At 41.3% G+C, this 17,053-nt stretch overlaps 1 protein-coding gene across 1 annotated transcript; it reads left to right on the forward strand.

Annotated features, from left to right (window-relative positions):
• The first annotated feature begins 3,300 nt into the window (after window positions 1–3,300).
• On the forward strand, window positions 3,301–3,863 carry LOC102124528 (uncharacterized). The gene has a single exon (XM_005584159.3). It carries the CDS (start codon window positions 3,354–3,356, stop codon window positions 3,861–3,863), a length of 510 nt encoding a protein of 169 aa, XP_005584216.3. The 5' UTR covers window positions 3,301–3,353.
• Window positions 3,864–17,053: the final 13,190 nt, after the last annotated feature.

Consider the following 17,053-nt stretch of genomic DNA (forward strand, 5'->3'; position numbering starts at 1 on the left):
GCCATAAAAATGAGTTCATGTCCTTTGCAGAGACATGGAAGAAGCTGGAAGCCATCATTCTCAGCAAAGTAACACAGGAGCGGAAAACCAAACACCGCATGATCTCACTCATAAGTGGGAGCTGATCAACGAGAACACATGGACACAGGGAGGGGAACATCACACACCAGGGCCTGTCGGGGGGGCCGGAGGCAAGGGGAGTGAGAGCATTAGGACAAATACCTAATGCATGTAGGGTTTAAGACCTAGAGGACAGGTTGATAGGTGCAGATCACACCAGCAGGTATTGAAGAAGTGACACAGAAAAGGGTAGACTATAAAATTAGTATCACGGGGACCAACTAAATCTTAAACAAAACAAAATACTACCAGAAATAATGAAAAACAAACAAATTAGAATTATCCTACTTCAGGAATGAGGAAGCTAGAGTCTTCACAAATCAGCTCTCCGGAATCATTGGTTGAGTGTTTTTCTCTGTGTGGCATGCACAGACGACTTGACTTTCTGCAGTTACAATACAAGAGCCCGTAGGCACAGAGATGCAGATTCTGGCAAATGCAAATTAGTCTGAGCACACTAAGATCCAAGATATAGGGATGGGATAAGGAAATCCTATCTACAACCTACCATTTGCTCCACACAGACTCAGTCTTTGCTTCTTAAATGTGGTGGGCGGCCACAAACTCTAGAAGAAGGAAGAGGAGGAGGAAAGGAAGAGGAGAAAGAAGACAAATGGAAAATGAGAGGAAGAAGAAAGACAGAAAAATGAAAGAAAGAGAGAGAAGAAAGGAGGGAAGGAAAGAAGAGGGGAAGGAAGAAAGGAGGGAAGGAGAGAAGGAAGGAAGAAGGAAAGGAGGGATGGAAGGAAGAAAGGAAGGAGGAAAGAAGAAAGAGAAAAGAAAGAAAGAAAGAAAAAAAGAAAGAAAGAAAGAAAGAAAGAAAGAAAGAAAGAAAGAAAGAAAGAAAGAAAGAAAGAAAGAGAGAAAGAAAGAAAGGAGGGAGGGAGGGAAGGAAGGAGGGAGGGAAGGAAGGAAGGAGAAATTAAAAAGCAAAGAAAGGAGGGGGAGAGATATGTAAAATGAAGGCCAATGGAACAAGCAACAGTTACTGCTGCTATAATAAGGTACACCTGACAGTCATAATCTCCATTAATTATCGAAAGTTCTATATTTCCTTCACCACTGTCCAGCACTTTTGTTGCTCTAGATAATTTCCTGAAGGAGTAACCCAGACGTTCCTGCCCAAAGGGTCTGAGCCACTAGTTACTGTACCATTGTCCACTGTGATTGCTGTTTTCACTCCTGTGTGGTTATCACTGAGCATGGACACACCACGAGATTCTCCAGTACTATGGGTTGAATGTCTCCCCCAAAATTCATATTCAAATAAGGTCACTGAAATGTAATTAGTTAAGATCAGGTCATATTGGAATAAGTTAGGCCTCTGATTCAATAGGACTGGTGCCTGTATAGAATGGGGAAGTTCAGAGGCCATGTGCATCTAGAAGGAAGATCATGTAAGAGATAGGTGGAGAAGACAGACATCTACAAGTCAAGGACAGACACCTGGAACAGATACTTCCCTAACAATCCTCAGGTAAAAACAACCTTGTCAACACCTTAAATTCAGGCTGCTACTCTTCAGAACTGTGGGAAAATAAATTTAAGCCACTTGGTTTGTAGTAGTTTATCATGGCAGTGCTAGTAAATTAACATATTCAGTAAATCTCCCGAGCTACAGATACATTCTTCTACATTCTATGCCTTCAGAATAATTACCCCTCACCAACTGTGTCCTCTGCCTTCTGCTTAGCTGACATAAAGAGTGCAAAATGAGGCCGGGCGCGGTGGCTCAAGCCTGTAATCCCAGCACTTTGGGAGGCCGAGACGGGCGGATCACGAGGTCAGGAGATCGAGACCATCCTGGCTAACCCGGTGAAACCCCGTCTCTACTAAAAAATACAAAAAACTAGCCGGGCGAGGTGGCGGGCGCCTGTAGTCCCAGCTACTCGGGAGGCTGAGGCAGGAGAATGGCGTAAACCCGGGAGGCGGAGCTTGCAGTGAGCTGAGATCCGGCCACTGCACTCCAGCCTGGGCGACAGAGCGAGACTCTGTCTCAAAAAAAAAAAAAAAAAAAAAAAAAAGTGCAAAATGACTAGGTGATAATTATTACTTGTGATTATGCAAAAGAAACAGAGAAACATATATTATAATTTTTATTCGCACAGAAGTAAAAAAGGAAAAGCCAAATTGACCTACAGGGTTACAACTTGACAGAGTGATGAGCGGTTTGGGGGATGAGTAACTGAAAGGGAATGGGATTAATTTCTATTTCATAACCCGGTAATGGGAACATAGATGTATTTACAAAGTTATATCAAATTGGGAATTAATAATTTGCATTCTTCCAAAATGAATGGTGCACCTAAACAATGTTTTAATATGTTGGAACTCCAAGACGAATCAGATATCATCTCAACTCATCTAATTCCTTCATTAAAAAGAAATGGAGAAAGAGAGAAGAAATGGCACTGACTATGCTAGTACCAGAGTTAGGGCTAAAGCCACAATTCAGGCTGGTTTGACTAAATCTAAAGTAGTTATGTTACACAAAGTCCCACATTCTCATCCTGGTAAGCCCATCACTCCCAGACAAATCAAGATGAATGGTCACCCCAGGGCAAAGATTGCCTGATGCTATCTAAATCCCACTGGACTTCTCCTTGTACCCACCTGCTTTGATTCTGCTCTGACACACAGAATGCACGTACCAATCACCCTCTTCCCAAGTGACTTTGAGGGAACTGAAAGACGCAGGTGGTGTGGGTTGTACAGAGAGAGATGCCTGTTAGTCTGAATCAGATTTTGGTGGCTGAACAGTCTTGAGCACAGGTATGGATTCATTTTGTCATTGTGAACATATCAGCATTGCGCTTCTCCCCACAGACACTTACCAACCTAGGTATAGCCAAAGAAAGAGGCTGGGTAGAGAGAACTTCCTGAACCTCCCCAGTCACCAGGAACAAACACATAATGAGAAGATGGTCAGAGCAGAAACGATGCTGATGATGAGACAGGCTTCCTTTTATCTGAAACAAAGTTTCTATGAGTAAACACAATTAAGAGACATATTAAACCCTTACTTTCAAAAGATTCATAATCTTTAGGAAACAACTTCCCCTTTGACAGTCCCAGACTGACTATAGAAAACAATGTAAACAGCAACAAGGAAAAGTCCTGCTGATTGGTGGAAACTTTGGAGGCCAGGTGTATAAAAGGTCCAGATTGCAAGGGGTCATCACATTCTGGGAAACTCACCTCTGAACAGAAACCCACCCTCCACCCCTGACACCATGACCAACTGTTGCTCCCCTTGCTGTCAGCCTACGTGCTGCAGGACCACCTGCTGCAGGACCACCTGCTGGAAGCCCACCTGTGTGACCACCTGCAGCAGCACACCCTGCTGCCAGCCCACCTGCTGTGTGTCCAGCTGCTGCCAGCCTTGCTGCCGCCCAACTTGCTGTCAAAACACCTGCTGCCAGCCCACCTGTGTGACCAGCTGCTGCCAGCCTTCCTGCTGCAGCACACCCTGCTGCCAGCCCTCCTGCTGTGGGTCCAGCTGCTGTGGCCAAACCAACTGTGGGTCCAGCTGCTGCCAGCCCAGTTCCTGTGCACCTGTCTACTGCAGGAGAACCTGCTACCACCCCACGTGTGTCTGCCTGCCTGGTTGCCTAAACCAGAGCTGTGGCTCCAGCTGCTGCCAGCCCTGCTGCCGCCCAGCCTGCTGTGAGACCACCTGCTGCAGGACCACTTGTTTCCAGCCCACCTGTGTGAGCAGTTGCTGCCAGCCTGTTTGCTGCTGATCGGTTCCACAGAGGACCATCATCCCCATACAATAACCCTCTGGCAACAGATTTATCTTTTAGAGGACAAATTTACTTTCAAACTTCGATGACAACCAACAAAGTGAACTTAGGGTGAACCTTGCTCACCCTAATTTTTGTGACTTCTCTGCATGTTTAACACTTTGTGAATCAGCTTAAGTGAGGGTAGAGTACTTCATCCTGATTCTCTTTTTCTTTACACCTTGTGGATCATGTTTATGTATTTTCAATTTGGAGTCATGGTCTCAACTTGACTCTAAAGTCAAGAGCTTCATTCTGTTTCTCTAAGAAACTTAGGTTTTGCAACTGATCAATAGTCTTCACAGTCATGTTTTCATTTTCAATGTCCTCCCCATGGTTCTTGTATCCTTATTCCTTTCATGATCATTTTGGGTTATCTCCCTAGAAACAGGGACTCTTACCTTTATGTTTCTTAATAAACTCAAAACTGTCCTGCATCTCACATGTTTTTTTTTTAATTTTACAGCATTCCTGATATGGGATTTACACACATATTGCATACCATACATGTTACCTAATTTGATTCTGAAAACAGACAGTCATGTTTTATTACCTCCACTTTCCAGCTGAGAAAATTTTAATGTGTGATGTTATTTAGCTAAAAATGGACAGACTCAGATTCAAGGTTGGGTCTTCTCTTTCTGTTCAAGAGCACTTACATGTAACTCTCATTAAAATAAAAATTACATTGGGACTCAGCACTAGCAAGACATGCACTTAAGGTGACTTAACAATGGAGGAATAATCTCCTGTATTTGCAGGTAACGTTTCCATTCTTATATGGCCTCCTTCTTCTTCTCCTGAAAACATATTGACAAAACAAAAGGAACTTAAGTTATTCCTTATAAAATACAGATGCCATCTTTTGAGACTGCATATCTAGAATGCTCTGAAGATTCCAGAAAGAGAGAAAAGCCACTGATTGGGATAGTCACTGGGTGATGGGGTAAAGGAGACGAAGACCAAGCACATTTTCATGACCAACATCAGTTATATAAGATGAATAAGTTCTGCAGATCTGGTGCACTCTAATGTGGATATAGTTTAAAATACTTTATTGTATACCTGAAATTTGCTGAGAAAGTGGATCTTAAGTGTTCACACCACAAAAATAAAAAGGAAATGGTAACTATGTGAGCTAATAAATATATGATTATTTCACAATGAATATATATATCAAAACATAACATTTTATACCTTAAATATACATAATTTTTATTTGTTAATTATACCTCAATAAAGCTAGTAAAGAATTTAGTTGATCTAGTTAGTTATTATAAATATATTCTTGTATTCAATATTAAAATTATTTTTTAAGTTTTCTGAACAAAAGAACTAATATGTTCCAGGTTGCCTACTACTTGATAGGTAGTGACTAAATGCTTTATGTTCACTAATATTTATTCTCTAGGAAATGTTCAAAGTAGGTATTAGTGTTACCATTGTAGAGATGAAGGAATTGAGACTGAGAGAGTTAATGTAATGTCATAGTGTGGTTTCTCCCAGAACAGATACTGAGAAAAATATTCCAGTGAAAGTGTTTTATTGGGAAGTGCAGATCACACCATTAGGGATCAGGGAAGTGATACAGAAAAGGGCACACTATTGAGCCAGTAAGTATCACAGTGACCAACTAAAGCTTAAACCAAAGGGAAAACTATCAGAAATGATGGAAAACACATAAATTAGCAATCTCCATCTTCAGGAATACGAGAGCTAGAGTCTTGTAAATCAGCTCTCCAGAATCATTGGTTGAGTTGAGTGATATTCCTTTGTGTGGAATGCACAGGTGACATGGCTTTCTGCAATTGCAATACAAGAGCCCTTAGGCACAGAGATACAGATTCTGGCAAATGGAAACTGACTCAAGCACACTAAGATCCGAGAAATATGGACAGGATAATGAAAATGTTATCTATGATCTGTCATTCGCTCCACTGAGATCCAATCTTTGCTTCTTAACTATGATGGACAGCCAGAAATTCTAGGAGAAGGAGGGAGGGGAGGAGAGAAAGAAGAGAGACAGAAGGGTCTGAGCTGCTGGTTACTATACCATTGTCCACTGTGACATTTGTGGTTACTCATTTGTGGTTATCACTGGGCGCTCTGAGATACTCCAATAGTTGGATTGATTTGCTTCCCCAGAAATTCATAGCCAAATAAGGTCATTGAGAATGTAACTGGTTAAGTAAGGTCACATTGGAATAAACGGGTCCTCTTACTCAATATGACTGGTGTCTGTATGAAAAGGATGGTAGAATGGAAGGGAGGGAAGGTAAGAGGAAAGGAAGGCAGGAAGAAAGAAGGGAAGGAGGATATAAAATAAAGGCCAAATAAAACAAGATACAGTTACTGCTGTAGTAAGGAGAAGGGATGAAGGAACATCCAACAATCTAGATATTTTGTGGAGACCTCAGAATCATTAACATTAAGTAGAAGGTTCTTAGGCATCCAGGTAAATCACCCTGATCTAGATTTTAACAATGAGAAGGACTTGGAAAACAAAGGTTAGTGATGATAAGCTTGCTGCAAAAGGATCATCTAAAAATTTGTGATAGCAAGGCAAAGAAATGCTTGCTTGGCTGGAACTGCATTCTGCAGAGCAGGAAGATAATTGTCATGTTTACAGGAACATGAATGTGATTTTCCAGCAAAGGGCACTGGAATAGAGGATGGAACTAAGAGTAGGGAAGTGCTTAGAAAAGCCATTCTGATAGCATAGTCACAGATGCTTCTAATGAGGAAAAAGTTCAGGGGGTCTAGGGTGAGTACAGAAACTCTCCAAAAGCCCTTAAAAAGATTTTCCTAGAAATGGAACAGACCACCCCAGGTGTATGAATTTCCATTTACTACACACTTAAGCATTGGATCTGGCAACACATGGCAGGAAGTTTATCAGGATTCCTTCGATGCCTGAGATTCTTTGAGATTCTTAAACACGCTGTCTTGCCCCATCATTATTTGATTAGCTAATTGCTAACAGGTTGTTATTCTCTAAACTTCATAAGCATTCACATACATAATGCTTTAAAGAAAGCATACACACTGTCATGATAATTGGCATTCCCTTGGAGATAAAAATAAATTAAAAAAAAATAAGGACTGTCTCCCCAAAGGCATGCAAGGTAGAATTCACAACCTTGATAAATGTCTCTGGGTCTGGCCTTTAGCCTTGCAGACTCAGAGACCTGATTTTATTTACATTCTAAGGGTTAAGCCACCTCTTAGAGCAGACTCCTGTTAGCCAAGCCCATAAAGCAAGGATGTCTATTTATTAAATTACAGGAGAATTAAGTAACAGAAACTTCTAAACCACCACATGAGTAAGGAATCAGACAGGAAGTTATATAAAGTAAATGTTGAATGACACTTGACATGTTCATTTCACAACAGTTTTCACCAATGGAATTTGAAAATTCATAGTCCCTCTCCTATGGGCAGTTGCTTGGTGGGGCACTGCCAACATTCGCCCCAGCACTTGTCTTAACCCTGATTTTCTGTGGTTCAACAATACCCTAATTTAAGTTTCACATTTTTACATCTTCAATTAGACTTGAATCAATTCCTCAGACTTTGAATATATCCATCTTTTTAACGTGGCGCTACATAATTTAGTTTTGATCATTTTGAACATAGATTCCAAGTCTTAGATGATATCTGACTGATATCATGCACTGATACCAATGCATTCTCATTCACACCATTGCATGGTGAGCACCCATGATGAAATTCATATTTGGTTTAGTTCATGTCTACCATCATATCTGTTGACTATTTGTAATATTTCTATTGCTTGGGCTTTGTTTATCTTTCTTATCTCACAAAGTCTTTTAAAAAAGATTACTCTGTGATACAGAATTGTCATCATAATGATAACGTAGAATTATCGCCAGAGTGTTGGGTTGACTCTAATGATTTTGCGTGTGTCTTTGTTCATCTGGTTATAATCTAACATCACCAACTTGTTATGAGTGACACACCACATACTTCTTCCTTCCCCCCTGCTGTGAGTTACAGTGGTGACTGGACTATAGTTAATTTATTCTTCTTAGAATTTGAATTACACATAAAAGACAATCCCTAGGTTAGGCCCTCTAGTGCAATGTAATATTGTTATGGAAAGAATAGGGATTAATTTCAGAAAAACCAGCCTGTGTTTCCTCCATTCAAAGTAGGGAAAGCTCGGCTCTTTCATCATTGGAAACCTTCTCCTTAGAACCTCTTCTGACACATGGTTCAGATAAGGCAGCTTGGGGTTTTTCTTGTGGATATGCTGGAAATAAGAATGAATGTTATATTCTAAGATCAAAAGCTGGGATAAGTTTAATTAAATTGTAGATTTGGAGGTAACTTATGTCGAAAATACAGGAATAAAAAATCAGAAATAAAATTAAAATGATTCCCACTTAAATAAATATAGACATTATTCAAGAATATAAATCAAGAAAGCCTAAATTGCATAGATTGTATAAACTCGCTAAGGAAAGCATGCAAGCCTTACCCATCCTTCAATATCACTGTGTTCCACAGTGGTTGTGGCCTATCCCAGACCAGAAAACCTTCAGATCCTCTTCCTAAACAAAAGCATTCCTTATGCAAGATAAGGACAAGGTAAAAACCAAGCTCTTCAGCCCCAGTCAGATTCCTGCTTGGAACAAAGATTAAGACTGAAAGGGTCAAATTTCAACAATCTTCTACCCTTTAAGGTTGATTCCTAGCAAAATCAATCCAGTTCTTTCCAAGCAATCTCTTTTAAGTGACCAATAGTAATAAATATTTGTAGCAGGATGGGCCGCAGACAAAACCTCTCAGACACCAAGTTGTAGAAGGAAAGGTTTTATTCAGCTGGGAGCATCGGCAGGCTACTGTCTCAAAATCAAAATCCGAGCTCCCTGAGCACACAATTTCTGTCCCTTTTAAGGGCTCACAACAAAAATTAGCCGGGCACAGTGGTGGGAACCCGTAGTCCCAGCTACTAGAGAAGCTGAGGCAGGAGAATCACTTGAAACCAGGAGCGGAGGTTGTAGTGAGCCAAGATCAAACCACCGCACTCCAGCCTGGGTGACAGAGCAAGACTCTCTCTCCAAAAGACAAAACGAAAAAAACCTCACAGACACTCTCAGATAAATCAAAGAGGCTTCTAAGAAACTTAAGGGCATTGTCCTCAGCTATTACATCAGGGGCCCAAGTGTTTATCTCTAGATGATTTGTGGGAATAACTTTTGTCTAATAAATTCCAAGAAGATTCACAGGAGAACCACAAATTTTTTCTAAAAATTACGTATACAAACAAATTTCCAGCTTGAACAGAGGCACGTCTCACACAGTGGCAGACGAGAGAAGAGAGCTAGCGCAGGGAAACTCCCCTTTTTAAAACCATCAGATCTCGTGAGACTCATTCACTATCACGAGAACAGTGCAGGAAAGACCCATCCCCCTAATTCAATCACTCCCACTGGTTTCTTCCCACGACACATGGGAATTGTGGGAGTTACCATTCAAGATGAGATTTGGGTGAGGACACAGCCAAACCATGTGGTAAGGTTAGGCTGTAAAGGGACTGTGACTTCCACTTGAATGTCCTCTCTCTTGCTCTCTCTCTTTCTCTTGGCTTCCTCTGGGAGAATCCAGATGCTGTGCCATGAGGACAATCAGCCAGAGTATGGAGAAGCCCATGAGGAAAGGAACTGATATCTCTGGCTAACAATTGGTGCAAACCAGTGGCCTTCCAGTGCCTACATAAATGAGCTTGGCAGTGAATCCTTCCCTAGTTGAGCCATGAGATGACAGCAGCCCCAGCCAACACCTCACCAACCATCTAATAAAAGACTCCAAGCTAGAGGTATCTAGCTAAGCCACACCTAGTTTTCTAACCCACAGAAACAGTGAGATAATAAACATTTGTTGTTTCAGCCACTAAGTTTTGAGATAACTGTTACGCAGCAATAGATAACTAATATAATGAAACAGGTCCATGTATCAAAATGCACAGTTCTTAAAAGCAATAATGAAATTTAAAAAGTAAATTGCATAATTTTACATCTCATATGTAAATTCTTAAGTCTGCAATCCTTCATATTTGATCTCGTTTAAATACTTTATAAATGCGAGATGTTGTTTATATTTTTATATAAATTAACAGTTACTGGGAGGATATACAATAAAGTTATGATAGAAGTGATATCTGAGATGAAAAAAGGGAAATGAGACTGAAGAGGGGTACAAAGGGGACTTCAACTTTACAAGTCTAATGTTTCATTTCAATTAATATTTAAAGATCCAAAGCAGAAGTAAGAAAATGCCAATCTGGGAGGCAGGTTCTTGTAATATTTTTCTCAAAATTTTCTTGTGTTTTTAAAATTGTTCCCCTGCCCTGAACATAAGGGTAAAGAAAGATTTAGTTACATGTTCAGGCTTGGCAGAACATTGCTTATTAAAGGGGATTCAGATGTTTTATGGACAAGCTCTAGCAAACTTAAAAGGAGAAAATAAATGCTATGTCATTTAAACTGTTGCCAAGCGTGGTTAAAGATACAAAACTTCTCAACCCATGTTTCACATCTGACATGTTTAGAATGTGAAGTTTGCATGTTGGCAGACGGCCAGTAAACACATTCACCTGTAAGACTGAGAAATCTGTCATTGGAACAACAAAAACTGTGAGATAGACTTAGATGGATCAGAAAAAAAAAAACTATTATAAAATGAAATTCGAAGTTTCAGGTATCTTGAGAATCCTGGTATCAATAAACAAATTATTAAAGTTAATACAACTCCTTAAACAATGTCTGCATCCTCTTGTAAGAAACACTGTTGAAAAGTCTGTGCAATGTGAGATGAGGTGCCTCTGCTTCCCAGAGCCATATCCTTCCTCTAGCATGATGGAAATCTCCATGGAAGATGTGGGAGAGAGAATTTGAACAGGGTGTCCATCAAAATGTCATTTCTGGAAGACATTCTATCCATGGTAATTCCTTTCTGCTGTCAAGTTCCCTCTCTCTCCTTCCTTTTTTAAAAAATATTCTTTTGGGACCTCAGTTATAAATAATTGAATTATTATCATCTGTGATTTTGGCATGGTCTCTCTCTTATTTATTTTTTATGTACTTACATATCAGTTAATTTACTTCTTCTTCTCCCTTTACTCCCTTCTTTTCCTATAGGCCTCTATGCTATTCTGTCTAATGTATATTCAATGCACATTAAATTTATTTAATTCATTTGTATATATCCTTATAAAGTATTTATTGTTTAGTACACATGTACCTTATATAAATAGCATTCTGGTTTGTCCTTAAGCAGAATTTTTAAAAACCCATCTATGCAACACTGTGTATATGTAATCTACTGTTACTAATTTCTGCACAATACTCCATGAAGAGAATCACCAAGTTGCCTACCCACTTTCACAGTGGTGGACACCAACTTTCCTTTGACGTTCTTGCCACCACAGTGATGCTACAGTGAACATCCATATGTACATCTCTCTATGGACCTGTGTGAGAATTTTCTGGAAATACACACTCAGGTGCAGGATTGCTGGATCATGCAGCATCACTTACATAATTTACATAAATAGTTTCAGATTGTTCTTTAAAGTGACCAAATAAGCCAACAATCCCATTAGCAATGCAAATTGCTAATGTAAATTCCCACTCCCACCAACACTTGGCGTTATATAGCACATGAGTCAGAAAACTATGGCCCATTGATATGGGAGGGGGGCAGGGGGCAGGGAGTGCTGGGAGAAGAAGGCTGGGTCCCTGGCGAGGACTCCACCCCAACTGTGCCCATGGACCTAGGGAACAGGAATTTCTGAATTAATAAGAACAGGCATTTCTGTTTTTGTGTCCAAATGTTGCAATTCCCAAAACCACCCTGGCCCACTACGCCCTCATCCTGTGCCTGGTGGGAAGAGACACAGGCAGCTGGACATCCAGAGAAACAAACCGGGGGAAGAGCACACCGACAGGCGGCGGCAGACGCCAGCAGGCCGGCAGGCCATCGACTGGGGAAACCACGGAGAGTTTGTGGGGGCGGGGTGGGAGGAGCCTGACTGAGCGGCCCAACTCCAGAGGAAACCACCTTCCCACTCCATCCCCCTTCTGGCTCCACCATCTGCTGAGAGCTACTTCCACTCAATAAAACCTTGCACTCATCCTCCAAGCCCATGTGTGATCCGATTCCTCCGGTACACCAAGGCAGGAAACCCTGGGATACAGAAAGCCCTCTGTCCTTGCAATAAGGCAGGGGGTCTAATTGAGCTAGCTAACACAACCCACCTATGGAGGGAGGCTAACCTGAAAGAGTACCCTGTACACACATCCACTGGGGCTTCAGCTGTAAACACTCACTCCTAGACGCTACCGTGGGGTCAGAGCCCCACAGCCTGCCCATCTGCATGCTTCCCCTAGAAGTCTGAGCAGCGGGGCACGGAAGAAGCCAGTCATGCCCCCATTGCCATGCCCCCATTGCACGCCCTGCGAGGGGAACAAGGAAACTTTTCCCGTTTCACCATGAGCCAAATAGAACCCCAGCCCGTTTTTACAAAGTTTTATTAGAACCCAGCCACACTCATTTGCTTACATATTGTCTATAAATGTAATGATACAATGCAATGGTACAATGGCAACATTCAGTAGTTGCAACAGAGACCATGTGCCCCACAAAGCCTAAATTATGTGCTCTCTGTCCCTTTACAGAATAAGTTTGCTAGGCTCTAATAGAGCACTCTATTTTTTGCAAATCTAATACCTGTAAAGTAATATGTAATTGTTATTTTAATTTTGAAATCTCTCAGAAATAATACTTTCGAGAATTCTTTCACAGGCTTTCTTAAGGATTCATCTTCTACGAAGTTCCATTCATGTCTCAAGAGAGATTTTGCACAGGGTGTCCACCAAAATGTCATTTCCGGGAGACATTCCATCCATGGCAATTCCTTTGTGATATCAAGTTCCCTCTCTCCCCCCTCCGCTTTTTGTTTCTAGTTTTCTTTTTGGACCTCAGATGCAAATAATTTAGTCAATCACATTTCTTATTTTATGGCATACTAAAAATTTTTCCTTCCAAATCTCTTTCCCATTGGTTCCAGAGTTGCAAGAGGCTTTAGTCTTAATCAGTTTGAGAATATTTAGAACCTCACAGAACACATCAACAGACTCACAAGATCATGTAAATAAATGAGCCCTCAGAGGTAACATAAACTAACTTCTTCATGTTGTGGATTAGGACATTGGTCTTACATAAGGTCATACAGTAAATAAGTGGCCAGGATGCAACTCAGTCCTTCTCCTTTGAGCCATGGTCTAGTGCTTTTTCCTCACCACCAACATAGAGGTCCTCCTCTGAGTTGCATTTGCAGGTAGGTCATAAGGCAAACACCCATACTCTTGTCCCTCAGTGACCAGTGAGATTACACTGTGAAGTTCCTAATTAGAAATAGAACTGTCCCCTGCACCCTTTGATCAGTGCTTTTCTCAGTGGCAAGTTAGTTGAACCCAGCAGGCCCCTAGCTAACTTGCAAGTCCTAGTCTCCCTGCAAAGGAATTGCCAACAGGGAAGTATCTTTATGTAATGGTGGTTCTCGTCTACCACATTCCTGATCACCTTTCCACAGGATACACTTTGACTTGAATGCTAAAGGTTAAGGCACTGATTATTTCTTTGCTTCTATACAAATAAACTTTCTAACTAGTGATTTAAAGAGAAGGGGTTGGGGGCCGGGCACGGTGGCTAACGCCTGTAATCCCAACACTTTGGGATTTTTTTTTCTCAAAAAAAAAAAAAAAGAGAGAGAGAGAGAGAGAGAAGGGGTTGGGGATTGGGTGAGTCCTATATTCCATATAAATAACCAATATATAATTTATTTTAATTAGGCCCATAACATTTCATCGAAAACTTCTTCCCTGGGATGGAGTAAAACATCATAAGAAAAACAAAGAAAAATCACACTTACTAGTGCAAAAGGTATGGCTTTGGTATGTTGAGGCACCAGAATAGGAAAAGCTGCAAGTTTCTGGGGAAGTTATCTCTATACAGAGCCCACCCTCCACGCCTGACATCATGCCCCTCCCTTCCACTCAGGTCCCAGCTCAGCCTATGCACAGACAGTGTGGACCTTGATGTCTCATTATTCCAGGGCTCTTTTGGTTAGTTTTCCTTCATCTATAAGGGTTTTTTTAGAATGTCCCACACATACTGGCAAGACCTATTTAACTACTGAGAACCACAAACCACGGTGATTGAGAGGATTGAAACAACAGATGCTCAGCCAGTGAGCATCCGGTAAGTTTATGAGCAAATCCTAAGGTCCCTCCTCAGGCTGGGGAGAAGGCCCGATCTAGGAGAAAGTCAGGGCACTGGTCATAAAGACATAAGGACAGAAGCCCAATCATTTAAACTGGGACAGGAGTCATCCAAAAGACAGGGGGCAGAAGGGGGTGATATCAGCTGGGCCAGTTAGATGGCGAAGGCTAAAATGCTAAAATCAGTCTTTTAGTGCTCTTTACTCAGGTTTGGCTAGGCATGTTTTATAGGCCATTGTAAATTATGGAGCAAACAAATCAACTTAAGTGCAGCCATATAACTAAATTGAAATGTGGTGTATGTGTGTGTATGTGTGTGTGTGTGTGTGCATGTGTGTCTGAGTGTGTGTGTGAGTGCATGTGTATGCATGTATGTATGTGTGCATGTGTGTGGGTAGAAAAGGTACTGAAGGCAATAGCCATACATAGTTAGAAATAAGAGGAAAATACCTATCAGAAGACTAGAACAGATCTAGCTACTTGAACTGTTGAAATGATAAGCCCACCTGTATCTAGGGATTCAAGAAGCAGAATTACCAATGCTGACATTAGTCAATTCAACTATGGGTAGAAATTCTCCAGCTAGACATTTCCATGTTCAGATGCTAGATTTTGTTCTTATGGCCATCTCCCTCTTTTTTGACCCAGAATCTTCTTTCATGACTGTGACCCTTGCGATTCTGAAACTGGGGATAGAACCACTAATAATCTCTCTACAGCTCCAAAGTATACATCAGTGACAAAAAAAAAAAATGTGAACTATGAAGATTTGTGTTCTAGTTACTAAATTATTGCTGCTCACCTACAAGTACACCCTTCATTGCCTGCTCTATGATAATACAGAGGGATCCTATGAATATTTCTCCTTGGCCAGCTGACACAATGTTAAACTTTGTCAATAGAAAGGACTGGAAAGACACTGGGGGAAAGATGTATTCTCTCCCTGGCTTCTGTGTTCTTCACCAGGCACAAGCAGCACATGTGGATTCAGTGGTGACCAACTCTTGCAATGCACGTGGCTTTCCACAGAGCAAATTTCCAGCAAGTCCACCAGTGTGGCATCTCAGCAAACCTCACCACCATCCAGTGAGTCACAGCTGTGTTCTCTCCAACACAGTCTGGACTTCAGCCTGGGGGTGAGGGTGGGGAATTATCTTCCTATCTCAGACCTAGGAGCAGTAACAGATTTTAATACCTGCTATTCCTATATTTTTTAGTGTTCTCTTTACCTCCCACTAGCCAGTCCCCCTTTATCTCAATCCCCTGTAATAGTTAATAATTCTTTATATTAACCATCTGTGTACAAATTAATATATGGATTTTTCTCCCTCCTGATTAGACTCTGACTGATAAAGAATTAGTACTGGGAATGGTACCAGGAAGAAAGATTGATTTGGTCATACCCTTGGGCTTGAGCACAGTGCTGAGATTCTTGCCAGTGGGAAATGAAATGAAAATAATCCATATGGTGTAGCATCATGATTCATCAAGCCGTCACTTGTGATTAATTGTGGCGAGGTACCAATCAAGTCAAGTGTCATGACAGTCAAATGGCCACTTGACCCTCATGGATGTAATGATGACTGTAAGGACTCAGGTGGTGCATCGTTTTGGGGCTTTTGAGTGCTGGCAGAAAGAAAATCTTGGGCCCAAGTCATTTAACCCTGAGTTCAAGTCACCATCTAGAGTTTCCATGACAACCCTAAAGGAATCACTTATTTCTTATAGCCACAGGGCCAAGATTTCTGAAAATCAAACACAACATTTATTTGTGTGAGATTAACTCTGAACCTCCCTTACAGTGGAAACAAGTAAACTGACCCTCCGCTGTCTTGAGAAGAGTGGTGTGCTCTTATTGAAAATCCTGTGATAACCTCAGCTGGAGTGGCCTTGAAACAGGATGCTTGCTCTCCTTAGAATCCACCACAACCACCCCTGTTGCCACGAGATTCATAACTAGAGTCAAATTTCAACATATTCTAAGTGGACAGGAGCATGCTACAACCCAGGAGAAACTTGCTTACACACCAAAAGACTTGCAAGATTTTACTAATACATATCTGCAGAAACCTGCAAGAACGTGTACAAAAAATAGACTTTTAAAGGTCTAGACCAAGGAAGGAAGAATATAACACCAGAGTGACCCAAATTTGTTGATGTGATGGCACTCACTAGAGATTTCAGATTTATCACATTTAACCGTGCAACTGGAGGCGGCTAAAATAGCTTGTTTAATGGACTGAAACTTGAATTCAACAGTGATCTACATGTAATGAGGCTGAGATGCCAGAACTTCTCTAGCATGATGTGGAGGAGAGAGACCAAAGGCGCAGGGAAAGAGAACATTAGACTGCATTTACCATACGCAGTGTGCACCCCACAACTATGTTCCACATAAAAGCCTAGAAGACACCCCCTTCATTGAGAAATACATCAACAAGAGGAGTCCTTGAACAGCTTTGTGTTAGTTAACTCTTCACTGTAGGCCAGATGGTAGGGGCTGACCTCCTCCAAATGGACTCCCTGGTATCAGAGGGGAGTAGGGAATCCCAGAGCAGCAGAGAAAAGTTAGCAGTACTTACCCACCCCAAAAGATAAGGTAGGCACATCTACTGGGAAAGACAGGAGGAACAGACCAACCATCAAAGTACCTTGGCCTACGGGGCTCTTTGGCAGTGGCTCATTGATCATAGCGTCCCTAGAAACAAAATGTGTAGGTGGCCTATTAGAGCATAACTTGGTCTACTCAACAAACTTAGGGCCTGGTAGCCAAACATTGTGACTTGAGTTGTTGCAGTAGAGGGTCATGACCTTTCATGCAATTTTAGATCTAAATTATTT

Source organism: Macaca fascicularis, chromosome 16 (genome assembly GCF_037993035.2).
Source record: "Macaca fascicularis isolate 582-1 chromosome 16, T2T-MFA8v1.1".
Classification (NCBI taxonomy): domain Eukaryota; kingdom Metazoa; phylum Chordata; class Mammalia; order Primates; family Cercopithecidae; genus Macaca; species Macaca fascicularis.

What these genes read in the sequence shown, in the direction of transcription:
- LOC102124528 (XM_005584159.3), top strand. Translation starts at nt 3,354, where the DNA reads ATGACCAACTGTTGCTCCCCTTGCTGTCAGCCTACGTGCTGCAGGACC.